This window comes from Apteryx rowi, unplaced genomic scaffold (genome assembly GCF_003343035.1).
Source record: "Apteryx rowi isolate R43461 unplaced genomic scaffold, aptRow1 scaffold_7, whole genome shotgun sequence".
NCBI lineage: Eukaryota > Metazoa > Chordata > Aves > Apterygiformes > Apterygidae > Apteryx > Apteryx rowi.
In genome coordinates, this window is record NW_020450982.1 from 429,052 (window position 1) to 456,140 (window position 27,089).

The window sequence follows — 27,089 nt, forward strand, 5'->3', positions numbered from 1 at the left end:
TGGAGCCTAACCTCACATACCTAACTAACATGTCAACTCTGTACCCTTACAAATAATTCCATTGAAAGTAATGAAATTAGTGGTGTGAGTAAGCTTTAAAGAATTGGCTACTAATTTTAGGTTTTCCCCTTCAGTGTACAAACAATGTTTGTTCTTTGATGACCCAGCTGCTTGCAGTGAGGACAGAGGATTGAAAGAAGTGTCAGGGGCTAGGAACCACATCTTCAGAAATTGAGATCTATTCAGCAAAGGAGTCAATCCTAAGAAATCAAATAATAATGATGATGTAAATGCTATGTGCAGAAATCCTACTGCAGTCAGCAGTAGCTTGCATGCTGAAAGATTTCAGGAGCAGATGTCATAGCTAACTTTCCTTTTTGTCCCCAAGCTTTATGAATTTGACCAAAGTATATGTGGCTTCAGCCTTAATTAAAAAAAATAAAATTCTGGGATGATTTAGGTTGGAAGAACCCCCAAGTGACTTGTCTAATCCAAATCATTCCATTTCAATTCAAATTGATTTCATTATCCCTAAGTAATTTATTTAAATAAATGGAGTCAGAAGAGATCACAGAGCTTAATCACTGGAAACATTGGTTGGCACTAAGTCTGGAATTAAAATTATTTGCTTGGAAGTCTTTAAGGACACAGTATGAAAATACCACTTGTAAAGGAACATTTTTTCCTTGGTTAAAAAGGACAAGCTGAACATACCATGGAAGAATGAAAATCTGTCATATCAGCCTAAGATAATCCTCCCTGTCAGCTGGGGAGTTGCTCACTTTAACTGTCTACCAATTAATTCATCTTTCCATACAGAGATAGGTGCAAAACAACTTTGGGACAAATTTCCCAAAATGTAAAAATCTGAAATGTTTAGTCAGATGTCACCAAACAACAACTACGCATATTAAACAGTATTGGCCCCAATATTGATCCCCTMGGAAAGCCAACTGCCCATCAGTTACTAAGCTTTAGACTGTTGACAACGACCATTCTTTGAGCCCTACAGTCCAACCAGTTTTTCACCCACCTTGTAGTCCAGCCATCCAGTCCATACCTCCCCAGTCTGGCTGAATGGTACCATGGAAGACCACCTCAACAGCCTTGCTGAAGTCAAGGTAGATGACCGCTACTGCTCTCACCTCATCCACAGAGCCAGTCGTTTCATCATAGAAGGCAATCAGGTTGGTCAGGCATGATTTGCCCTTTTCCCAGCCACCTTCTTGCCCTTCATGTGTATGGAAATAGGTCTAGTATAACAAAGTTTCATAGTAGTTTTGCATTTACTTTGACCTTCACRATATTATAAAACTTGGACATTTCCTCCCCTCAACCTTCTACTCTCCAGACTGAAGAGTCTAATTTTTTTAGACTCTCCTCTTAAGGCAACTGCTCCATTTCCTTGTTCAGTTTAGTTGCCTTTTTCGCTCTCTTTAAATCCACTGCACCCCTCTTGAGATGAACACTGGTCTGCAGCAATGCAATGAGAGAAATCCTACTGGAGCACCAGATCATGATTCAAACAGCCAAAGCAAAGGCTTTGGTTCCCTAATAGATAGCTCCAAAACATGGAGGAAGAGGAAAGCCAGGAGTCTGGCTTGACAATTTGGAAGCAGACACTGGCACAGCAAAACAGGGAGAAAAAGTACAGTACATGCAGTATAGCTGCAATGACTGTGCTTTACAGTCAGTGAAATGGGCTGGAGTCCATCTTGCTTTGGAGATTTAAAGAGTGTAACACAACACTGAATATGACTTTGGAAAAATATCTGGGAAAGAGACTGTTCAACTGTTCAATCTTGTACATTACCATTTCCTTAAATCATTATATTATATATTAGAAAACTCCATCCACAGAGGAACCTGCTTGTGGGTGCTGCTGGTATTTCTATTCATAGATGATTTTATTTTRAAAAGAGCTTTGCCCCCATTCAGACACCTTCAAGTATTCAGATTTTCCCAAGCACACCGCAATTTTTGAGAGGAGGTTTGGACACTCCTGGGAGCTGCAATCTGTTGTAAATCTAGTACATAACAAGCTGTACATCAGATTATTTGCTACAGGTACATGTGTTTTTCAGTTTCTCCTTTTGGCAATTGTAAGTGTGCCACTTGCACTCACTGCCCCCCAAAACCCTGGCTGTGTGCTACAAGCCATCCCAGAGGGAAAACATTCCAGCAGATCATCTACTACCTTAAAAAACTCTGTTTTTTCAGCTTAATATAATTTCTTTACATCTTGCATTGAGCATTGGATTATTAGTGCAGGTTGCAGAAAAGAAGAATTTTTTTGTTATTTCTCACCTCTACAGCAGCAGTTGATGTAGCAGAAAAATACTGAAGCCTAAATCTCTTTTCAGGCAGGCTTGTTACACACAGCTGTTTAGGGGAGCATCTGAAATTTGCCTAGAAAACTTACGTGTAGATATGCAATCCTCAAATCATCAAAACCGTATCAACAGTTTAATGTATCTTTTTTAATTATACAAAAGTCCTCCTAAAATTATTCAAACATTAACAACTGATCCACTTAATACAAAACCAGTTCCTTGTGGCAAAACAGTAGAGGAATGCACCTTTCATTTTTATCTGAACATTATCGTTGAAAATTACAACATGCATGAGTTTAGCTAATTACTGTTCTAAATGGGGTTTTGCCCTAGCTTCCTAGCCAATCTCTCCACACCTCTGATAGGCCACAGTGCACTTCCAATCCATATCCATTTAGCTGCCTACCTGAGCCCTTTAGAATCAAATGGTAGTGTTTTGTTCAGCTGTACTGAGTTAAACAACGTAGAAATACTGTATAAACCATCAAAGGCACTCAAAATTCTGAAGCCTGTGTGACAAGAGGTGATTCCAAATCAGTCTGTCCCCTACCTGAAGGGAAGGTGCCCTAAAGGCAGTTCACCTGGAAGGCAATGAGGAGGTACTGGATTTCAGCACAGATCAGASCTTTCTGCAAATTCCTCTCAAGTCCTCCTCAACATGTGTACCAAATGTCTGCTACTGCCTCAGCCTGATGAACGCCCAGGAATCATGTTCCTGATCAGTCATGTAAATCAGCAACCCAGACCGTCTTCCCATCCTCTCCCACTCAGTCTTCAGGTTCTACATCACTTAACTTAGAACTTACTCAGAACCAGGTTTCCTTTACAGCAAATTGATATACAAACAACACATTTTTGACCACTGCTGTGAGCACGAGAAGGCTACACAGAGTGGATATGGCAGAGAGGGTGCCATCTAGCCTCAGGAGAGGAACCAGCACTTAGAGTCATAACCCTCTGCTGCTTGCTCCTGCTTAAGGAGGAAGGGATTTATGGTGGCTCTGGAAAACCTCTTTTAGAAACAAGGGCTTTACACTGCTAGGAGGGTAGAGCTGTGATGCTGATAGCTCTAACATGATCATAAAGCGAGGCAGGGAACCAATCCCCTTCTAGCTGTTGTGGCTGCTCAACAATTAAGTGCTACTCTACACCCATATTAACCAATACTCTCCTCAGTAGTGAAAACAGTGCTGCCTGCTGCTCAGGTCTTCTCCAGGCCATTTACTGTTCAGAGCATACAGTTTGGTCTCCGTTCGTTTCTTCTGGGGAAGACGGTTGGTCAGGTTCACAAACCACCTCTGAATCCTGACTATCAGCTGCTGTAGCTGAAAAAAAAATGAAGAACAGAAAACTGTCAGAATTRAAAACAAATAAACAATGCCCCCAAACCTTTATTTCAATTTGCATTGCACGCAGTATCAAGCACAACTTTTCCAGAGATAAACAATCAATGCAAAATGACTTTTGTAAATCCAGCTTGTTTTTCAACTCGGTTAATTTAAAGGTGCTTGACATAAAGAGCTACAGTTCTCCAAAGATACTGTACTTCAGATGGCAATTGATTGTTTCAGCCATGCTTAAAGAAATGTAGCAAGAGTGCTTCAAGATGGCAAGCGTTTGACATGGAAAGCTGTACTGGAAGAGAAGTATGAGGCAAACTGTTTTGCCCACTTAACTGTAGTGAAGCTATGCAATGCCTTTTGAACACTCCTGTGAATTCACAAAGGCCTTGATTGACTGAATAATCACCTCCTCAAATCCAGCTGGAGGTTTTTATTTTATAAAGATTTTACTTGCCAGTTTGCARTTTTCCTCACATGGACCCTAGGATTTTTTGTTTGTTTTTCTGTGGCTTATYCTTCTAGAAAGTCAGCAACCTGCAATCAGATGCTGTGCTGGTGGCTGTACTGGACATACCTTGCGTTTATTTTGTAAAATCTCCATATCATTACTAGTGAATATGGCATGAAATTGTATAACCACATAGCCTGTACTTCAAATCACCATTGTAAACCTGACTGACCTCAATCATTCAGTTGCAAGTCAACTATTGACTCAAACCTTTCTGGCAGCTGCTTCTAGCCTTGGGAAAACTTTTTCAGACAGGACTTGTGTTTTTTTTTAAATCTGTCTTCATCCCAGATTCACTTCAGAGGCAGAGATCACAGACATTGCTTCCCACCAGTTCCCCTCTACTAGTTTTCTATAACCATTTTCCCATAACTGTTTTGCCAGAGAACCCATTTCACCTCAATTTGAGGTCTCCCTGGAGAAAAGATGTTCCCATGTCTAATGGCAGGTTTGAATCAGTTCCTTTCTCAGGAAAGAAAGACATGACATGATGGCACTATGCACTAAATGTTACACCTTTTCTCTTTTTTCAAGATGCATCTTGAAAACCAGAATCAAAGATTTATTAGTTTCACTGTAGCTTCTCTCTACATCTGTATCTTCTGCTTTGAATGCTATTTTGTATAAAACCTCATGCAGAAAATATCCCCCCCTCACTGGGTCACAATTAGCTAATTCCTACATATCCTGAAGCAAAAATACAATGTTGTGGATTTAATTTGAACTTTCTCCCTCGTACCAAGAGAATGGGGTTGTTCTCTGAGCAGTGGGACCCATGACACACTGTTTCCTATGGCTTTGTGCCCGGGTGGTGATTTTCCCTGGGTGTAATAAGCGCTGAGGTGACTAGATGGCATTTTGCTCTGTGGGGGGTGCTCTGATGACCTCTCTCCTCTATCCAGTTGCCTATTTTCATGATTATTTGGCCAGTAAGACTTCACTCTTACCAATACAGGGCTGGATCTTCTGTTTTCCTTGTGGCATACCTCCACTTCCCTCCATGTGCCCTATGTTTGTCCACTACCCCCAGTTCCTTCCATGTCCACACCTCCAGCAGCATACCTGCAGCTCCCTATATGTCCTCTGCCGCTGCAGTATCCCCAGATCTCCTGTCCTCACTAAACCACAAAGCCCATTAATCCTCACATACACTTTCTGTTTTGCCTGCCAGCCCTCAGCTTCCTCTCCACCCTTCATCCTGAGCAAATATTGTAACACCTCCAGCACCCCAGTATCTCCTAAACACTGCATTAAAGTCCTGATACATTTATCAGTATCTTTAAATAAGTTTACATTTCCACAATGTCTGTACACCCCCCAAGCTGCCATATTCTTCATATTCCCCTTATCCTCCCCATGTCCTGCTTGATTTCCTCGGCTTTCCAGCCGGACACAAAGCAGATCTGACTGCTATKGAGATGCGTGCCCACTGCTGGGTGACTGGCATGCTCTTGGCTGTTGGTCAAGGCACACACACGTCAGTGAGGAACTGAGTGCAAGCTGCCTGCTAGCCAAACACCACGTTGCRGCTGCAAACAAATGTTTCTGTGGGAGATGTCTGCTTCCTTTGCAGATCAATGCTATTGGGGCCTGTGATGATCACGACTGATATGTTTGGCTGAAAATACCTAATGGGTCAAAAAGTTATGAGGGACTGACATTAACACAAAATGAGACTGCATCAGCCTTATTTTCTTGAGAAACCAGGCCAAAAAAACCCCAACTTATTTCTTATCCCACATATCCAACCACAATCACTAGTTTTTAATTCAAATGAGACAATTATACTCCTTCCTCTTATACAGAAGATTTGATTTTTCACTGGGTGATGACTGTAATTTGGTAAACAGTCAGATTTACAATTTCTTATTTTCATGTCCAAGAAGAGAAATAAAATTCTATTTATATATCTCTGTTTTCCAAAAGAATTTAAAATCAAACTGATTATTCACTCATCCAGTGCTACTGGTTAATTCTCTGAGCAGTTCTACCCTCTTGTGGCCACAACTAGCTGCATCCAAAAGAAAAACTTATAATCTAATTACAAATACAGCCACATGTGGACCCAAAACATGAGAGAGACCCAAAGAGAGGGGCACAAAGACTTATCTATGCCAAAAATTTAAAATATTGTGAGATGTAATATAAACAACCTGGGATTTTGAAGATTCAATCTCTCATTTACAGCAATTAATATGTAGGATTTCTATGAGAGTGAGAAATTTCACATTGCTCATGGTGTTAGTCTGCTTTTTTTTAACATTTAGTCTAAATTGCAACAGAGTCAAATCTTTTTTTTTTTTTTTTTAATGTCCTGCAAACTGGATATTTAGAAAAATGTTTTCATTTTGAGAACATCAGCAGATCCCATTCTGGAATGACTCTGAGTCCTGGGGCCTCCCACCTCTGAGTGAGATGGGGATGCTTGTCAGCTGGAGACCCCAAGAATGCCAGGCTGCTTTCCCTATGTCAGCCCTACCCAGAGCCTGTACAAGCTCACAAGCCATCCTGGGACTTTCAGGATCTCAGTCCTGGCTCCATCACAGGGATATGGGAAAATGAATCGGTTTCTCAGGGCTTCCACCTCCGAGGTTAGGCGCTGAACCCAGGTTAAAAATGGCACTCCTGGGGCTCATCTCATACTTCCTTACCACGTGTTTCCTTGGTTGTTTCAGCCAACACATTGAGTGGAAGGGGAGGTGGAACGTAATGAATCCCTGGCAGGAAACTTGGTGGAATAAACTGAGGCAGAGGAGTGTAATATCCTTGATGGAAATCTCCACCTCCATCTGGAAGCTGCAGAAAYACATAAAACAAAGCATCAGAGACTGCACAATATGTTCACAGTATCAATTTCAAATTTGATTTTGGCCTGTAAACATCCCATTTTTTGTCCATGTTGTGACCATGTGCTGCCAAATCCATGCATGTATTAGCAAGTGCTCAGCCTGTCCACACTGTGATAAGCAGAAACTGAGAGACRGCAGCTTCTCAGACCATGTCTCAGCTGAAACTGACCTTGTGAGTCATCGTCATCTGTTCTGGTGTCTCATCAGATCACTTAGTTTAAGCCACCAGCAGCTCACCTTCACCACTTATCGGGAGCACTTGCCACTGAACAGATCTGGAAGTCTTCATGCAGCAGAGAGGCAACCTAGGAAAATGCTCTTTGCCACCACCTGCCTGTTAGTTATGACTTCTTCCCTGAGCCCAGTGAAGTGAATTGCTCTCCCTGCACTGAGGGGCTGGTGTGCACCACAGACTTCCCCCCAGACCTAGGCTTCTGTGATCAGAGGACCTGTCAGAGCATGCCAAAACTCATGCAGAGAAATAGGAGCACTTCTCTCTTCGATCTGTGCATGCACCCAGTGTCTCAGGTCACACATGGAGCTGGTATGAGAGCTTCCTCTCTGTTCAGGGCCATTAAAAAGTTAAGTTCAAAACCACAGACAGTGATGTTCTAAACAAGGAATGCCCAACCTATGCRTGCAGCCATATCCAGCTGACCAGGGTAATTTATCTGGGCCTCAGGCTGCTGCTATCCACTTTTACTCTCAATCACCCCTGAAATGCAGACAGAGGTTTACTGTGCAAGCCTAATAAATCTAGTACTCTTGAGGCAGATCACTCTGTCTTAACATGAATTGATCAACAGTACTTAATGCAGACAGAATGGCCTATGGCAGCTGGAAATCTGATAATGTGCCCAACTGTGGTAGAAAGACTGGACACCAGCAGTTTAAAGCAACTGGACTGACAGCACTGAAGGAAACTAGAAGTGTCCACACACACTGTTACAGCTGACAGGCCATTTAGGATCTTGCTCCTTAACATTTCTCTGTGGTTTGAAGGTGTGGGCCAAGCCTTGCCCTGGTCTATCCCTCAGCTGGGTACTTTGCTTGCCACCCTCAGCTTTCATAGGTACTTAAACAAAGTGCTGAACTCAGCCAAGGAGTCCAGCTTAGTGCTACTGATTTATTCTGTTCTCCTGCAAGACCTCCCCTCCTTCCAAAGTGCACCTGTTCATTCCCCCTCAATACAATCTCAACTTTCTGTTCAACATTTTTCTCAACAGAAAATAGAGTTTTCAGTTAGTCATCATTTTTCATTTGAAACTTCTGTTAACCGCAACAATTTCCCACTTTTTGGGGGGAAACCAAATGTCTCAAAACAGAAATACCTGACCATGCTGATTCACTATCTTGTGGAAGCTGAAAGAGATTTTTCACTGTCCTTTTCTGTGGCTGTGGCGCATTGGCCAAACCAAGCTACCTTCACATCCAAGTGACTTCTGTCCTACATGGAAGAAGAGGAGCTTCCCAGTGCACATTCTGTGCCATCTACACTGACACAATATGACCATGTTAGTGGCCAGCTGCCATTGTCCCAAAAGGCTGTTGTCAACATCAGCAGGAGGTGTAAGCCCCTGAATACAAAATCTGGCCCCTCACAATTGCATGGGTTTGATGTTCTGGGTTCAGGTCAGACTATTAACATTACTATTTACTCATGTTTTTTTCAGTGTAATGTATGAAGATGCTGTGAAGTAACTGATAAGCAGGTAACTTTTCATGGTTATTTTAACAGCAAGAAGGCAGCTGAAAATAAAGACAGCGGTATTTCCAGAGGTAATTAAAAAGACCACTACTTACTGACGGAGAAGCTGCACTCCCTGGCCCATAGGTGCCAGGAACGTGGCGGAAACCTCTTTGAAGTGATACCCCCGGAGGTGATGGTGCTCCCCTATAGCCTGACTGATTGATGGCAAATCCCACAGGAAAYGGGTGGTAAGGATACACCCCAGAACGCCCAGGGTACACCTTCAGAGGTTCTCTCTCCCGGTGTTCTGGGTTAACCATGTATTCTGGAGGAAAAGCACGGTGAGCTAGGAAGCAATCAGAAAGGAACAAATAAAAGCATCAGTGTAATGCTGTGGAGTTCAGTAGAAATAGCTGGAGGGTCAAATTCCACTCGCAGCCAGGAGCATCTCGCCCTTTGGTTTCACTTTTAGCCCTGATGAATTTCTTTTGTGATCTTTTTAAGGAACTAAGGAAAGGTGCGAAGGGCAAGCCTAACACTGCAGAATGAGTTGCAGTCTCTTCTGCCTTATGCATTGTGAAGCTAGTGCTTAGTAAAGCACTGACTGCAGAGTCTTATTCTTTCAGTATATGTGCAACAGCAGGAGAAAATAACCTGCCTTAAGACTTTTAAATCTATCAAAACCAAAAAAAAACCCCTATAGAAATAACAAAGAGCTCTAAATTCAGTACTATCTGTACTTCCAAAGTTAATTTGCAGAGAAAACCTCRTTTTTAGGTTCCTTGACATAGAGAGGGAGTTTCAGGTGCAGGAATCAATTACTTCCTTTGGGTTTTTATCTTGTGTCTGAACTCTTACATGGCTTCTCTGATGCCTAAAAAAAGGGGGCTGTATGAACATGAATAGGGTCTTTCTTGTCTACACATCCTCCTGTTGATATAGGAGTGGAAGGGTTTGCTTCTAGAATAAACCTACTGGAGTACTATAATTCTGCTGTTTGCCCCTAACCCTGCTTGAAATTGGTCAACAGATTAAAAATGTTATTAAGGGAAAGACTGACAGGCACATGTACAGCCAGCACGATCCATAAGCCTCATTTCCTTAGGAAACCAAGCTGAAAAAATGCAACAGCTATTGACAGATTAAGTGGGAACTAGAGATGTCTGAAACAACTCTTTTTTCTGGGCTTCTCAGACCAGCATTTTCTTTGTCTTCTAGACTGCCAGCTCTCCAGAGACCCAGACTAATGGCTACTGCAGTCTGTAGGGATTTCCGTAAAATTACTACAGTAAATAGTAATAGTATGAAATTACTATAATAAATAGTAATAGACTAGACAAGTCACATGAAAGACTCTATTAAAGGAAGCAATTTAAGAGGTGACAGACCATACACCTTTTCCATCTGCAAAATCTATGCTCCGCTCTTAAATACAAATGCACTTTTACACCAAATGATCCACGCCAATTTAAGCCTTTGCTACAGGAATTAAGGCCAAAAAGGTCTCTTTCTTTTATGGKGCTATCATAAAATGCTTGCTCGAGGCAGCTGCAGCAGTAACTTCACAATTTACTTGCCACTGCTCAGTTTTTAAGTGTCTTTCTTGCTGAAGAGATACGTCTGTGAAATTATAAACAACGAGACAGCGCTCAGAAAAACATGCACAAGTGCCTGTATTGCACAGTTGATCCCAGTGCAGGTTTCCCTCTCAAATTTCCCTTCCAAAGAACAACCGCTCGCTTTAACCCCCAACTTTGCAACAATCGCAGGAGCCGAAAGCCGGCCCCGTCACTCCTGCAGCTACAAAGTCCCACGACCCGGCCTCGGAAAYGGGGCGAAAGGAGAAATAAAGGGAGCCTTGCATGCCGAGCGGGGAAAGGGAGGGAGACGGCGGGAAGGGCTCTGCRGGCCAGGCTGGGCGGTGGAACAGGGCGAGGGAGGCCGCGGGGACGGGCACCGGCGTGGCCCTTACCGTAGTCCCAGAGGGGAGCGCCGCCGGGCGGTGGCAGTGGCGGTGGCGGCAGCGGTGGTGGCAGAGGTGGTGGCAGCGGTGCCCAGCGCGCCGTGCCCTTGCCGCCGGCYGGCAGGGCGCCCTTGGCGGCCTCGCAGCTGGGCGCAGGGCCGCCCTGCTCGGGGGCGCCGGCCGCCGCGGGGGCATCGCCCAGGGCCACGGGCACCGCGGGCTGCTCAGCCGGGACGTCGGGTGTCTGCCGCCACAGCGCCTTCTGGGCTGCCATGATCTTCTGGCGCTTGGTGATGAGGGTGCACTTGTCGCAGAGGCACAGCTTCCAGCGGCAGAACCCGGCATGGCCCTTCACCGGCACCACGAAGCCGTGGTTGCGGCACCGCGAGCACTTGGGTGTCCGCAGCGTTGCCTTCGCCGCCGCTGCCGCTGCTGCCGCCTCCTCGGCCTCCATGGTGCTCCCAGCCTGGCTCCTCCGCGCTCGCTTATATATCGCATCGCCGTGGCCGCGGCATGTAGCGAGCGGGGCAGGCGGGGCAGGAGGCTCCGCCGAGCCTCCCGGCCGCCGCGGCGTGCGCCAGGCCTCCCCTGGCTGGAGGAAGGCGCGAGGCAGCGGGGCTGCGGGGCCGCGGGGCTGCGGGGAGCCGGCAGCAGGCAGCAAGCAGCAGGCCTTCGTGCCCCTCCCTGCCGCCCCGCAGCTGAAGGCGGGGACTTCTGCACAGGCTCATGGGGATTAGTTTGACGGAGGGGTGTGCTCATGGGTGTGAAATCCAGAGCACTTAAACCATCGCCTTCCCTTTTTGGCGCCCCAACAGCTGCACTCGCTTTCGCACCTTGCCTTTGCTTTTAGTACGCACAGCACTACAGTTTCATTTTGTTTCCAATTTGCAGTATCCTTTTCTTGATCAGGACAGTGTGACTGCTTCAGCCGAAAAAAAAAAAAAAACCAGACTGTTTCACCATTCTGGCTTCAAAGCAAGGCTCTACCRTAAGGGGGGAAAGCATATTCCAAAGACCAGTCTCCTTTTCAGGAGAAAATGCAGAAACTCCTTATTTTCTGGAAACAGACACAGGTTTACAATTAGCAACACAAGCCTGCTCCAGCTTCAGTATTGCTTACAAAACACTTGGGTTGTTACTGCTTGTAGCTACAAAACCCTGCTTTTATACACTAGCCCGGTCCTAGGGCAAAACTCCACATTGGGCAATGTACGGAATGACACTGCTGATTTGCCTCACACATGCAATAGCTAATTTTGTTTTAAAATCCTAATAGCTTCTGTAGCATTAAAAGGATTGCCATGAAAATAAACTACCACAAAGCAGTTGTGATAAGCTTCTTTTCTGATCCGTTTCAAGAGCAACAGGTCACATCCATCTGCTGCCCGGACACAGTTCTAACATGTGACAGAATCAGCAGCCTTGCAGAAACGCTTCCTGCAGAGCAGCCTGGCCTGCGAGACTCGGGTGCCCCAAGCCGCCTCTCCGGGCAGGGGCTGGCTCTTTAAGAGATTTAGCAACAGTCTGGTTTGCACCAGCACTGAGCAGCCAGACCCTGCACCCATGCAAGCCCCAGGACTCAGCTTGCATCCAGGCTTCTGACTTTGGAAAGCCCCTTTAGGAGTTCAGCCATCTTCCGGTAGGATTTAGCCTCCTGGGAAGGTGTTTGCAAGACCCACTATCCAAAGCAATTTAGACCCAAATCCTCAAATGCTCACAAGTTTCAGTCCCTAGACCACCCAGCGCAGCAGCAATCCCAGACTGCAGCCCTGGGGATCACACGTATCGCAGACCTCAGGATCTGCACATTTGCAAATGTCATTGGTATCCTGTCCTTGTAACCACAATCCTTCTTCCTAGGGAGTCTCCGAGAGGGCCGTCTAGAAAGCCAACTTCATGTGCATGGGCCTGTGTGCATTGTGGCTAAATACCTTTGAAAATGTCACCAGAAAATGTAACCATTTGTTCCTGGTTCAGAAAAGTACTTGGTTAATACGCCTTCAATACAAGCCGCTTTTAAATATAGTATTGAGGTGCTGCTTGCTTGTGCTAGGGCCTTAAACAGTAGATGATGTTCCCATAATCATTCCAAACATTGACTTTGTATTAAATGTAGAATGATATCATATTCCTAACCTTCTGCCCCATAGTTTTGGTGTATATTGAGGACATGCATATTCAGCTGTCAAATCAAAGAGGATAGATAACACATTTTAAACAACTGTAATTGTATCTTTCCATAGATACACAATCTATATCCATTTGGATATTTAAATAGTGGAGGAGAAGGGTAGGTTATCTACATTTTACATAGTAATTTTCAACTCTGAGTCATATAATATTAATATTCAAGGCATTTGCTCAAACATACTTAATTTCTCTCTCTTCTCTCTCAAGAAAGGTGTACCAGCCCTGGGCAGTAACAGTTTCTCCATAACTATACCGTATCTTTGAAAGCCGTGTGGATTTTTCTTTTGAATAATTTTCACCTAAGCATTCAGGATTTATTATACTCTCTATATAGTTTGTTTCAAACATGACTAGACGTGCTTTTTATAGAAAAGTGAGCATTTTATTTTGTTTGTGAGATGAATATGTATTTCTGCAGACAGTTTGAAGAATTCTGCTATTCCAGTCTTGTTATGTGTTTATATAAACATTTGAGTTAGCTTATCACACACCATTAGCAAGACTACCATACAGAGAAGACAGAACAATTTCCAAAAATAAATTTTTGAAATGTGATGTAGAATTGCATGTGGATGCGGCTTCAAGTCTATTATCATTTTCTCTTTTACTCATATTTGAAAGAAAATGAGGCATAATAAAGACTCTCTTTTCACCACTACTTAGTTTACTCCAATATTTTAGGTAACATATAGCGGGGCTGTAACACAAAGTGTGTACAGAGAGAGTTCAGTAGTAAAATAGAATTTATAAGAATTATTATCTTGCCAAAATGAAGGGAAAGCAACCTGCTGGTTTCATGGTATTGAAATCAATACCAATAATATCTCTATTTCTTTCCAGCTTCTGGATTGTGTAAGTACATGGTTTTGGTTTGCAGGTTGCTTTGTATGTGAAACACAGTAAAGAAAAACAATGATTTAGGTAAAAGTAGGGAACAATTCAAAACACTGGCTGTCTTTAAGCTGAACTGCAGAAAAATAGGTTTTGTTTTTTTCCTCCTTCTCAGACCTTTCAGCTTACATTTTATACAGTAAATGTTTTTGGCAAGGCAATTGTTCTGCTTAGATGTGACATTTCTCAGAGCAATAACAACATAATCAAGAAATTTGTTCCAAGGATGGGCATTTGTGGAAGATTGCTTTATGCTTTTTGAAACTGCTTCAGTTATATGACTATAGTTCAAAAACCACACACAGAAACTTCTGCTTCTTGATTCTTGCAGTCTGAGATCTCCATTAACAAACATTTGCAATCTTGGTTCAAATTAAATGTTTTTGTACACATAACAATCAGGAATATCTTTTGAATTTTTAAGACATCATGTGAAGATAAAATCCTGTCTTCAAACATTCTCTTCATAGTTTGGAAGCTTATAAAAATTGATATAGGAATAGTATTATCAGCTCTTCTACAATATAACTGATTAGTCCTTCATTTATGGCTATCAAGTATGATATAATTAACTTGAGGACATTTACCTGCATAAGGAGAACTTTTCAATGAGGACTAGCCAGGCTTTAGATGCTCCCCACCACAACACATCCAGTGCCCTTCTATTATCCATCCTTAACAAATAACTTAACTTCACCTGCAGATTGGTAATTGATCTCCTGGCATCACTCACTTTTGGGTTTAAGGAGACTTTACTGCCCCCACTGTGGCTTCCTGCATCGTCTGATGAGCTCACGGGTCAATCTCCTGATCCCTTTCCCTTCCTGGACATCTCAACTCAAGTCCGGCCCATGGGCTGGCCAGAAAGCTTCTCTAAACGGCCAGGTAACATCAGAACTCCCTTCCCTATCTTGTTGCTGGGAAGGAAGTGTTTCCACCTCCATTTCACATGTCCCTGGGGTATTAGTTAATTTAAATGTAGCTTGGTTATCTCCACACTGGACTGCAGTTATATATGTCTCTTCTATCCCTCTGCATGGCTAGAAAACCTGTCTAGACTACTGCAGTATCTAGACTATTATTCACTCACCCCACCATTATTCACTCAAAAGCCTTCCACAAAGACTGTTCTCCTTGATTATGTCATCCTTCCCTTTGCATTCCTCCCACTTCTCTTTCGCATCAGTTCTATCCTACTTCTCTTCCCAGAAGAGAAATCCCATTCACAGTGTATCCCCATCATTCCTCTCAGCTCATGTTCCCTGTCAAGATGTGGACTCTCACCTTCACCTGGTCCAGATATCATCTTTCTAAGTAGCACTGAAGACACACCTTCATGCTTTCTTCTGTAGTCATGCTCATGATTAGAAGAAGCTCCTTACAAAAACTATCAAAGCCTTTAAAACATCCTTTGACTGACCCACATTATAAAATCTCCCTCTTACCATTAAAATAATCCTAGTACATATCCATCAATGATATCTGTCAAAGAATTGCTATTGGTTAATATTCTTATGAGGCTGTCTAATCCTGTGCAAAGCAAACCTAGATAACCAGGAATATAATTCAAGTTCCTTCCTTATACTATATTTTCCATCTCTCTAATCACCATGAAATTGTACTGTAGTAAACAAATTTTTTAAAAATGCTAGGAAAAACTTCAGTATAAAACAGTTCAATATGATTAGATCATATCTACCTTAAGATTTGAAATGGCTGAAATGCTTTTGGGTTGAACCAGTTTTAAATCTGGTTCGAGTTAACTTGTTTAAATCCATACAGACAGATTCACCTTTTAAATTCTCTTTTAGTGTCACTTCCTTTACTTTAAAATGTTGTCTTCAGTAATTCAAACAGGAATTCCATTGGGATGGATTTTTTTATTGTTATGCAGGTTTTAGATGGAGCAGGATTAGATGTTGATTTTTGTCTACGGTCTCCAAAAGCTGAATCTCTATGTTTTGGTCAAAGAAAACTGGATGGAGTTCATCTTCAAAAACTAGAAAAATTATGTAAAGCATACTTCTGTTTGTTTGTTTTTTTTTCAAACAAATACAGCTAAAATAAAGGTTGAGTACTTATAACTGTGCATCTTTTTAATATAGAACAAGAAAACTTATTCCTTAAATGCTAATCAGAGAAACTTTATTAACATGATTGCTGTTTGTTTATTGTAGCAAGATCTTCACCAGAGAGAAAAGAAAAGCAATAATGATTAAACTAGGACAGATAAATCTATGCTAAAAACCTTCTGTGGAAGAGGGTCAGTCAGTCTGCAATAAATAAGGATCCCAGTATCGTCATAATTGTCCCTTGTGAAGAAATCTTTGGGTTCTTTAGAAGATCACATTTGCAGACACGAATAAAAAAGAGAAACTGAAAACCCAAAGAATGGTCCACTCTCCTAGTGCTATGACAGCTGCAGGGATGTCTTAGTTCAACACCATTTTACTTTAGTAAGCTCCCAAATTGAGTGGGTTTTAGCCTGGATACCACTAGGCCTGTCAGTCGGTCTTCTGCCTGGAGAAATAAACACATTTCTAATCCAGAGTTTTCATTCTCCTTCCCCTCAGCTATAGTTCTTGTCATATTCTCTTAGACAGGAGAAACACAAAATCACATTTGAATGCTCCCAAACAGCAAAAAAAGACTTTATGCAGAAACAGCCACGCTCACCACGTTAACTAGGTGGCCCATTTAAAGTCATCTTTGCTAAGCACCTATTTTGTGCTGAAACTGTCGAATTACCTTGGCAGCAGGCCTAAAGCAATGCTAATAGACGGATCAGTTGGGAGGCAGCTGAAAGACAACTACAAACACCGGGTGTGCTTGCTGTGGGCAGGATTGCTTTGCGATTGTCAGCACTGGTATACATCGCATGTTTTCTAACTACGTTTTTCCATCTCACATCTGAATTAGATTTCAGAGTATCTGTATTACCTTAAACCATGCAAAATAAATAAAAACAGCTGTTTGCCATAATTTCTTCTTCTACAGTCTGGACTCTTCAATAAAGCAACTAAAAATCAAACTCACAAATAATAATTACTTATTAGCATAGCATGAAGACCATGATCAAAGTGTTTATTATATGGAGAAAATGGACAAGAATGGTGATGATTAATCTGTGCATGCTTGCTGGAATTGGTCTCTGGTATTCGTATCAATAGCACATCATCTGCCCCTTGGGCATACTGCTGGGAATTAATAGATTCTCAATGAAATGTTAAAGCTTCTTGCTGGCTCCTTACCCTACATGACAGAGACAAACTGTTGTTTGTAGTAGGGAACAGAAAACAAGTGCTAGCATTGATTCACTTGCATTAGCTGGTTCCAGCCAGGTACACTGAAGGAATGCTGTTCTGGAGCATCCCTTCTTTTTTATGTCATTGCCACAATGTCCTGCTCTAGGCAATGACAACAGAATCGTTCCAATTTAGTTGAACTTTCTAGATGAGAGATAGATAGGTAGAAAGATAAGCATAGATAGATAAATAGATAGATAGATAGATAGATAGATAAAAATATGTAATGTATTTTCACTGGAGAGGACTTCTGCAAATATAAACATAAAAACGTAACTCAGAAGAATGCCTGCCTGTCTCCAAATTGAGTAAGCAGGGCTTTGCTCCCCTGGCAGACTCATTTCCCTGCTACATTGAGACAAGTTCCTTTTTTCAATCTTTACAACATGAAATGCATTGATGAGCTACCTCAGCTGGTTTCTGGAGCTTCTAAGTCCACAAACACAGTATGGAAAGTATAAAAATGGCATTGAATATAAAATGGATGCAGTGACAAGGCATCTTCCTTGATGCAGGAAAGGAAAGGGGGATAGACCCATCCAGCAATGGGCAGCAAATCACTTGCAGCAGCAGAGATGATGGACACAGGAGACATGAAAACAGTGGAAGGCTTTGACAGCTACTACGAGAGGAGGACACTGGTGTGAAGACATACTAAGGTATTAACATCATGGAAGCATGAGGGAAGGCAGAAGAGGCACATTTTCTTGGCCTTTCATACTTTGTGGTCATAAAATCAGACTGTCTTTCATCACAGTCAATGGGACTACTTGCAGGATAAGTTATTATGTACAGAATCAGACCATATGTTAGCAGTATTTTCCTAGAATCTAAATCAAAACTGAATTTTGAGTCAGGACAGTTTAGTTTGATCAACTCCAGAAAACAAATAGAAAAAGGCACCGAATCATTGCTGGAGCTGTGGGACCCGGCTGTCACCAAAGGTTGCCTTTCGCTGCAGGGTTGCGCTGCTGGAGAGCTCGACCCACACAGCAGCGGCTCCCCTGCGCAGGCCCCTCTCCGGAGCTTTTTCCCCCGGCAGGGGCTGTTCCTCGGGTGATCGCTCCTCTCTGCGACCCCGCTCCTCCTTACACGTCTGCTAGACAGACCTAACGGAGCTGCTTGAAGCCTTCCAGGCTTGGGCTTGTTTTCTCCCATGGCTGTTTATATACGTATTAAATGCAGGGAAATACAAGGTCCGTAGCGGTTGGAGAGACTGGATGAGGCAAGGTGCGCCTGCCCTGCCTCAGGTACCACTGTGCCCAGCAAGATAGCTGCGGCACGATGGGTGTATTTCACAGCTGGTGTCCCATTTGGGTGTGCGAGTAAGTTAGATCAGTAAGTCCGGTCAGCACCATAATGCTTAAAAGAGTAATTACAAGGGGCGGGTGTGGGCCGGCCGGGAGCCGCCAGCCCCCCGGCTCTCGCCGGCTGCCCCGGGGCTCAGTGGTTGGGCAAGGGGGCCCGCCCAGTGTCACGGCCCTCGGTGGCACCAGCTGTGTGGCCAGTGCCAGATTTTATCTGCGCTGACACATCGCTGTGGCCCCCGCCTTGCTCTGCCCCCCTCCAGGCCTCCCTCGGCCCCATTGCGGCACCCCCCCCAACAACCATAGAGGTGCGGCTAGAGCGGCCAGCTCTGGGCATCACCACAGGCACTCTGTCCCCAGATGGCCGTGGGCACGGTGAGGGCTACACTCTGGGCAGAGTCTCTGTGGTTCGGAGGGTGGCTGGAGGTGGCTGGTCCCTGGCATGGCGGCCACCTCTCTGCCCTGTGCCGGGCCCCGGGCAGCTGTCTGCCGCCTGGAGAGCTGCGAGGGCGGCCCTCTCCCTGCTCAGGGCTGGAGGGAAATGGAGGCAGAGGCCCCGGCGGGCAGCACAGTCCCTGGCCCCGGGCAGCGCTGGCGGCGGTGGGCGGCCGCCATGGCCACCAAGGGCCCTGAGGAGGAGGACAGCTGCGAGTACGGCTCCGCCACGTACCCGGCCCTGTGCGGCCTGGGCGGCATCGTGAGCTGCGGCCTCACCCACACCGCCTTGGTGCCGCTAGACACAGTGAAGTGCCGCGTGCAGGCGGAGCCCGGGCGCTACCAGAGCATCGTTCAGGGTTTCTCCCTCACCGTGAAGGAGAAAGGCTTGCGCGACCTGGCCAAAGGCCGGGCCCCGGCCTGCCTGGGCTACTCCATGCAAGGGCTTTGCAAGTTTGGCCTCTACGAAGTCTTCAAGCTGCATTACGCTGAGATGTTGGGGCCGGAGCAGGCCTATCTGTGGCGGACCAGCCTCTACCTAGCTGCTTCGGCCTCCACCAAGTTCTTCGCTGACATTGCCCTCTCGCCCATGGAGGCAGCCAAGGTGCGGATCCAGACCCAGATGGGTTATGCCAACACCCTTCGTGCAGCTATCCCCAAAATGTATCAGGAAGAAGGGCTGTGGTCCTTYTGCAAGGGAGTGGCCCCGCTCTGGATGCACCAGATCCCCTATACCATGATGAAGTTTGCCTGCTTAGAGCGTACGCTGGAGGCCCTCTACGTGTACGTGGTGCCCAAGCCACGCAGCGAGTGCACCAAATTAGAGCAGCTGGGCATCACCTTTGTAGCGGGCTATATTGCTGTTGTCTTCTGCACTATAGTCTCCCACCCAGCTGACTCCGTGGTGTCTGTACTCAACAAGGAGAAGGGCAGCAGCGCCATGGATATTCTCAAGAGGCTTGGCTTCAGAGGCCTGTGGAAGGGCCTCTTTGCTCGCATCCTCATGATTGGGACCCTCACAGCCCTGCAGTGGTTCATCTATGACTCTGTCAAGGTCTATTTTAGGCTCCCTTGGCCACCACTACTGGAGATGCCTTTATCCCTGAAAGAGCATTTGCTTTCAAAGTAGATCCGGCCCACAGATTTGGCACTCTGCTCCATTCACGCTGCAGTGTTTCACCTGTAGGTGAGACACCTCCACAGGTCCATCATGGATTCAGCTTCGCCTAAATGACTTTTTCCAGAATAGACTGATCACAGTGTTCTGCTTTTTCTGCAGTCACTGTGCCTAGACATGATCTTATACTTGACTGTTCTGTTAAAGTTTATTAAGATTCCAGTCTCTTAACCTATGACTCCTGTTTTCCATGGACAATGAATATGAAAATTTTGAAACCGAACATGTTGTATTCCACTACCATAGTTAAAATTCTCATATATGTTTAAAGGAGCACTTATTTTTCAAAATATAGTGGAACCAAAGCATTAACATGTCTATGTGTAATAAAGTGAATTAATAAATTCACATAAGATATGTGTTCCTGACTAAAGTGTTTATCCACATAGTTTATTGAAATTGCATATTTACAATAGTTTGCATTTTGTTTTAGTATTCTTTGCATCAGAACTGTACACTACCAAACAAGTTTGATAATTTGAGCACGCTGTATTCTTAAAGTATTAATGATAGTTACTATTTTTGCAGTTGGTATAAGATGGCTGAAGTGTTTGGCAGAATATTTACTGGAAGACATCCAAAGGTGTCCTGGCTCTCTAACAGAATATCTGTACATAAAGTAAATCTACAACTGACATATTGTATTTTAAATGATTAACCAGGGATAGAAGAGTACATACTGTATGCACTAATTAGATGCAATTTTTATCTCTTACTTGACCAAAACACAGCTTTTTGCAAGTACAGATTAAAAAAYGTTTTGTTAATTTTCTTTTGTAAAGGAATAAGGGAACAGCCTAACTTGAATAAAATATTTGCATATATTATTCATTCAGTTGAGTTCCCATCATTAAATATATCTTAATTCTCTCTTTTCCCCAGTGTTATTTGTATAATGCTTACTGTTTAAAGTTGAAAAGCAAATAAAAATATTGTTTTCTATGGGAAATCTTATTTATAAGTGTTTTCATGACTGTAAAAATTGGAGATCATCACGAGTGTTCTGCGTGTTATACTGAGGTAGTAAATAAATCGTGGTGTGGATATTTATGAGTGATTACACAGGGCAAATGATTAGGCAATCATCCTCCCAAAATTATAGATTTTAGATTTGATTTATTGACTACAGCATCATGAGAGTGAGCTATGCAACAATCTTGTGATGCAAAATGGTCAACCAATGAGTATTACAAACTGCTAGTTACTTGCTGATAAGTCTGGAGAAAGATGGCTGTTTTAAGAAGCTGAAAATAAATGCTTTTTAGCATCTCAGTAAGACAGGCTCTTCTATTTTTCTAGCAGTCTTTCTTTCCACCTGTCCGAGTACTCGAACATGGAGAGTAGAAATGAATATTTGACATGAGATTTCATTAATGCCTTGAATATCTTCATATATCTACTAGTAACAGCAAATCTAATACATTTTTGGACTGTGTTTACCTTTTCCACAGCTGTCTTCCCAGCAGTGACTCAGAGGTAGTCTGTGTTCCACTAACATAACTCTTTCTTCTCTTGCCTGGTTTCTAAGTGCTGAACTCCTGCTACTGGTTTCTCACACATATATTGTGTGCTGTTCAATATCATTCCATTTCAGTTATTCCAGTCATCACAGTATCCGTTTCTTTCCTGTATGAGCCTTTAATCCTCTTCTGTATTGGTAATATCTCTCAGTGTTTGCTTTCAGAAAAATTTCATTACCATACTCTTTTTTGAGTCACAGTCACTACCAAAAACATTAAATAGTTTATATTAAAATAAATATTAAATATTATAAAATAAACATTAAATATTATAAATATTATATTATGCATATTATAGAAATAAATATTAAGTATTTTCTATTTAAAAAGTGGTTTTAATCAACAGAAATATATTCATTCAGCCTGCTTTACCTTTGGAAAACTTAGGTTGCATTTTGTCCCATTTTATGTCAACCTACATAGTTGTTTTTCTTAAAAATACTTCCTAGAGCCTTGAATATTGTTGAGGGCACCTTAATGTTTTCTGATTTTCCCTTTTTCCTCCTTTCTGAAATATAGGCAAGAGGCTTGCTTTTCTGTAGTCATATGCTACCACTTGGCAGATTTATTAAAARTCCTTCCTGCTGGACATGCAATTTCATGTGCTACTTCTTTCAGAACTCAGGGACAGATTATCCTGTCCCTCCAATTTCAGTGCTTTAAGCTCTTTGAGATTTTCTTCTTCCTCACATATGATAATTGCCATTTCTATATCCTCATTCCATTTACATATTACATTTTTCTGGATAGTTTTATCTTTAATTGCAAAGTGGCTGGCAAAGAAATTCTTATTAGGATTTATTTTCATAATAAAGGTCCTTTGATAAATCATAATTCTACAGTAATTATTAGTTTTTGCCACAATAAATAAAAAAAGGACATAGTTTGGGGGCTCGTGGGGGTTTTTACAGCCAATTCTCTATACAGTCTTCCCTGTGAAAGGAAGGAAATAGCTACGCATCCATGCGTGTAATAGTGCTATGACAATGTTGCTATTATCAGACCATGCACTGTTTAGAACACAAATATATCTGAAAATAACTGGACTTGGAGAGTGCAAATGCCAGAACAGAACAGAAAACATTGCAATTAAATGACTTGAAGGATTAAGGATTTCAGTCTGTTGTCACACTACCGAATTCATGAACCTCCACAGTGTCCCTTTGATCTCCACACAAAGTTAGCAAAGTTAGGGTTGGGAATTAGAAAACTTCACAGACTGAAGTTTAGGATTGAGGGTGGTTATAACAAGGAAATAAGACTTGCAAGACTCTGTTGCCTAGTAGGAAATTAGGCGTAAGTCTCAAAGTACTATCTAAGGAAGTTACATTAAAGAATTTTTTTTTTAATTTATCTTCTCGGTTTGAACTCTATGCACTTGTGTATGAAAAAAGAAGAAAAGAAGCCAAGTATCTCTCTTCCACACTCATTCCCAAGGTGCAAGTGGGGTTCACAGGGAGAAGAGCAGGAGAACAAAAAAGTGAAGAACCGAGTATGCGGTGGAGAAAGAAAGACCAGAAATGGAATGAATGAGGAACAATCTAGAAAGAAAAATATACATGAGAAAGAATGAAGGAGATGGAATGAATATATGTAGGCACAGAAAAGAAGAACAGAGGTTAGATTTACAGAATGGAATGGAAATGAAAGACCTTGTGCTCAAGGTTTTCAGCCTGATTTTGACCAGTCCTGCAGTGGATGATTGATAGAAAAGTGGCTGACTGATGTGGGACACTGAAGCATCTCAGACACTGAAGGAGAGAATTTGTATTTTTAAATTTCTTTATAGTCATACTAAGGCTTCCAGAATTTATCTTTTCTTGTTAATAAAAGGTATCACAGATGATCCAAATTCACTGGACAGAAAGCCTTGTATCTCCGTGTATGGAACRGTACAACAACGCAAGCATTTTCAAATTAAATCAGTGCACCAATAAACTTGTTGCTCAGAAGGAATCGCCTTCTAAATCCTGTTACCTGGTACCGGACATGGACAATTATCAGTGCAACGGCACAGAGCAGTCCTGGTGCTGTTAATACTTACACATGCAACTTAAGCCATGCAGAAAATATGGATAAACTTCTTCCGCTGAAAATTCAGTCTGAAGTGGTTGATACACGTCTCTTTCAGCAAAGGCTACTGAAGGAAAAAAAAAATTAAAATGTAGGCCCAAATCTGGCCTTAGTTATGACGCTTTTAGACTGATACAGTGCGGAAGAGTCTACTGTGACTTTCCACCAGAGCAAAAAAAAAATATGAAGCTCCGCTTAATTTAATGAAGTGAGACAAGCTTGATACCAGTATATTGCACAGTGAAGCAGCTCTCATGAAGGGCTCGTGCACGGCAGGGCCCGGCACCCAGGCGCTCACATGCACCCGGAGCGTGTCCGTGACGCACGCCCCTCACGCAATGTAACCGCCTTTCCCTGGAGATTTAGGGGAAGGGTTTTGGTGTACGCCCAGCTATTTTTCTTCCAAACTTTGGTGCATAAAACTGCCCGGTATTCAAGTGACCCGACTGTGAAGCCAGGGAGCCGTTACTCACCCCTGCCCTGAGGCCTGGTGTCTCCAAGAGCCGCAGCGGCCCTGAGGCGGCAGGAGGAGCGGGCGCAGCTCGGGGACGGTCTCGGGCCTCAGGGGAACGGCCGCTGTGGAAAAGGTGAGGTTTTTTTTGTTTTTGTTACTGTTTTGCGCTCTTTTGAGGCTCTCCCCCAGCGGCACGGCCTCGGGCGCCGTGTGAGGGAGGCGCTGTCATGGTGCTCACTGCGCTCGCGGCAGCAGCGCTGTGGAGGCAGGCGGCGGCTCTCGCGGCTCCTCCTGGCTGAAACGGCGGCAAGAGAGAGGGTAGGAGAGCGAGGTGGATCCTGACACCCGGCGGGCTAAACCTGGGGGGTGTATTCTCTCCAAATGTGTCTCCTCGAGCCCCTCTGCKCTGCAGCCCGTCCTCGGGCCAGGAGGGAGTTTTGGCCTCCTTCACAAAATGGCGCTGTGAGGTGGCTGGATCCTGATCACGAATTCACAAAAACTTGCCTTTTTTCCCCCTTTTTTTCTCTCCCAGTGCTGCTATTACTAGTTCAATTGAAACTAGCCAGTTCTGTCAAAAAAATCATCAGCCTCTGGTGGACCTTAGCCCTTCAGGGCAGGTGTTTACGCTGCGCTTCTCTCCGCAGGGCAGGTGGAGGTTTTCACGGGGGCAGGAGGGGTCTGGCGAGGGGGGATGAGCTGGGTGCTGTGGCTGAGGTGGCTGCTCCCCCTGCGAGGGCAGAACGAGAGCAAAACTCGAAAGTGGGGGAGAGACAAAAGGCTGCAGTGATGGGTCTGTCCTGCTGCCCGTTCTGCTCTAAAACCAGCACAGCTTCGAGTGTTCCCGGGGCATCAGCCATGTAATGGAGAAAAATGTAAACGCACGGTATGTTTGGAGAGAACTGAGCCGAAAGCAGTGTTTCARGAAGCGCAGCCAGGTTAGACAGACACATCTCTGTTCTGCGTGCGTGCCAGTATGCACATGGGCCTGGTGTTTCGGAGGGTCCCGCAGATATCCCTGAGGGCCCCCAGGTTCACTGGGTCCTCGCAACGGTTTAAAATCGTCTAGTCAATGTCATCACTGACGACAAAGGAAAGGGATATTTAGATTGCTTTTTGGAGAGGATAAAACATGTAATTAAACATTTTTCAGACTTCTTTTTAATTATGTAGCATTTATTTATTATCTTATATTTTAGATACTTGAACCCCTGGATGTTTTTGTCTGTATAAACATACAATATGATTTTAAATAATAGCCAGTAAAGACCTCAGGATAGAACTAATATCCTGCARAAAGATTTCTGCTGTGCTTTCTTATATGAATAAACCTCCCGGGGAGGGTTTTAATGTCCTAATATTTCTCTTTGAATATCCTTATTCCTCTTGGGCAGAATCGAGTTTGGACAGCGCTTAGGGCACMTGGTGTCTAGCTGGGTCATCTTGCTGACTGGTGTAACTAACTTGCTTGTAGCATGATCTTCTTGCTCTTTGTTGGTAAAATGCTACATTTCTGATCCTGCACATGCCTTTTTCCCTTTGTTGCCAGCATCCTGGATGCAGCTCTAGCACAGCCAGAGTAATTCCAGAAATTCCAGTAACTGGAGTAATTCCAGGCCTCATGACTGTCAGAGTCCGGCAGGGCACCCCAGGCTGTGGAGTGAAGTGTTGCTGCTGTTTTCTCATTACATGCTGTAATGATACATATCCTTTCCTGCAGACCACTTGTACTCTGAGCTGTGTTTAGAATGGCAAAAGGCTAAGACATCTGTGCACCTTGCTCCGTGTAAAGCTACAGRGGCTCGAGAAACTGGGCCACAAACTGAAGCAGCTCTCGGGACTTCTCTACTCAGTGCTCAGTGCTGGTCAGAGAGTACAAGCCACATCTCATCCATCCTCACACAAGAATGGGGAGACAGTAGGACAAGTATAGCCCCAAATCTCAGTATACACTCACTGCTCTGTCTCTACGTAGCCAGTTTTATAGAAAATGCTTGTTCTGCCTTTGTTGTTTCCAGGTTAATCTTTCAGGTACAGTCTATTTCCAAGTGCCCTGTCATGCTTTATACAGGTTTAATTTTCTTTGGTCTCTCTGTAAGTAAGCCCGTATAGATTATTTGAAAACAATTCAGTTCCCTTTAAAGAGAGCTTGCATTAAACCTCTTCTGAGTGCTTTTCATGCTGAATACCCAAGATGATGGCTTGAGTGACTTCTGTTTTCTAAGAGAGTGCTGAATCTCTTTTATAGAAATGGTAATGGACCAAAAGCAGTGATTTTATCCTGAGCAATATCTCATCTAGTCCTGCTGAAGTGAAGGTGAAGCTTGAAATGTTTGAGTAAAATCTTGGCTCTTTGTGGAAGGAGGATCTATTTGCATTTGTTTTCTAAAGATGCATAAAGATGCAGTGTGTGACGTGCATTATTTCAGTTCTAATGTGCTGAGTCCGTGCAGTGCTTTTCTTAAACTGGGGGGCAGACCCAGGAAACGATTGTCATCGTCCCAGAGCTTGGGACTGTATTATCTGTATTATACAGATGTATTATGCAGTCTGTATTATCTGGATTATACACTTTGTGCCAATTCACTCTACAGGCTGGCAAGTGGATTTTTAGCTGCAACAATATGGCATTGGGGGGAATGAGCAACAGGGATGTGGAATTATGGGGCAGAGGGTACTTGCACTGACACTACTGCAGGGAGAAATGTTTGTCGAACTACGGCGTGAGTTAGGGACAGTGGTTAAGCAGAGTATAGACACAGCCCTGCTATGCACCATCTGAAACTTGTTTATTTGGCCCTCCGTCTTCTAGTGGGATYTACCCAGGTTTGAACCAGAGCTAAGCTGCCATGTGAAGGCCGAGAGGACGGAGGTCTCAAACTTTGTTTCTAACAAGTTGTGTCACCTTTGAATCAGTAGATGGAGCTCCAAGATAAATCGTCTTAGCCTGAAGCATTGCAATCAGTTAAACATACAGCTGTTTGGAGAAGACAGTCGTTACAAGACTAAATGATATCTGAAAATAATCATTAGGGATTTATGCATCTTATTCTA

At 43.5% G+C, this 27,089-nt stretch overlaps 1 protein-coding gene and 1 pseudogene across 1 annotated transcript; one reads left to right on the plus strand and one right to left on the minus strand.

Moving 5' to 3' along the window:
* Positions 1-3,554: 3,554 nt before the first annotated feature.
* DMRTB1 (DMRT like family B with proline rich C-terminal 1) lies at positions 3,555-14,865 on the minus strand. Its single transcript, XM_026086663.1, is given in 6 exon segments — positions 3,555-3,658; positions 6,836-6,980; positions 8,837-9,069; positions 10,696-11,170; positions 11,173-11,278; positions 14,858-14,865. Coding segments are annotated over 6 exon segments (1,071 nt in total).
* Positions 14,866-18,821: 3,956 nt separating this feature from the next.
* LOC112975951 lies at positions 18,822-19,943 on the plus strand (annotated as a pseudogene).
* Positions 19,944-27,089: the final 7,146 nt, after the last annotated feature.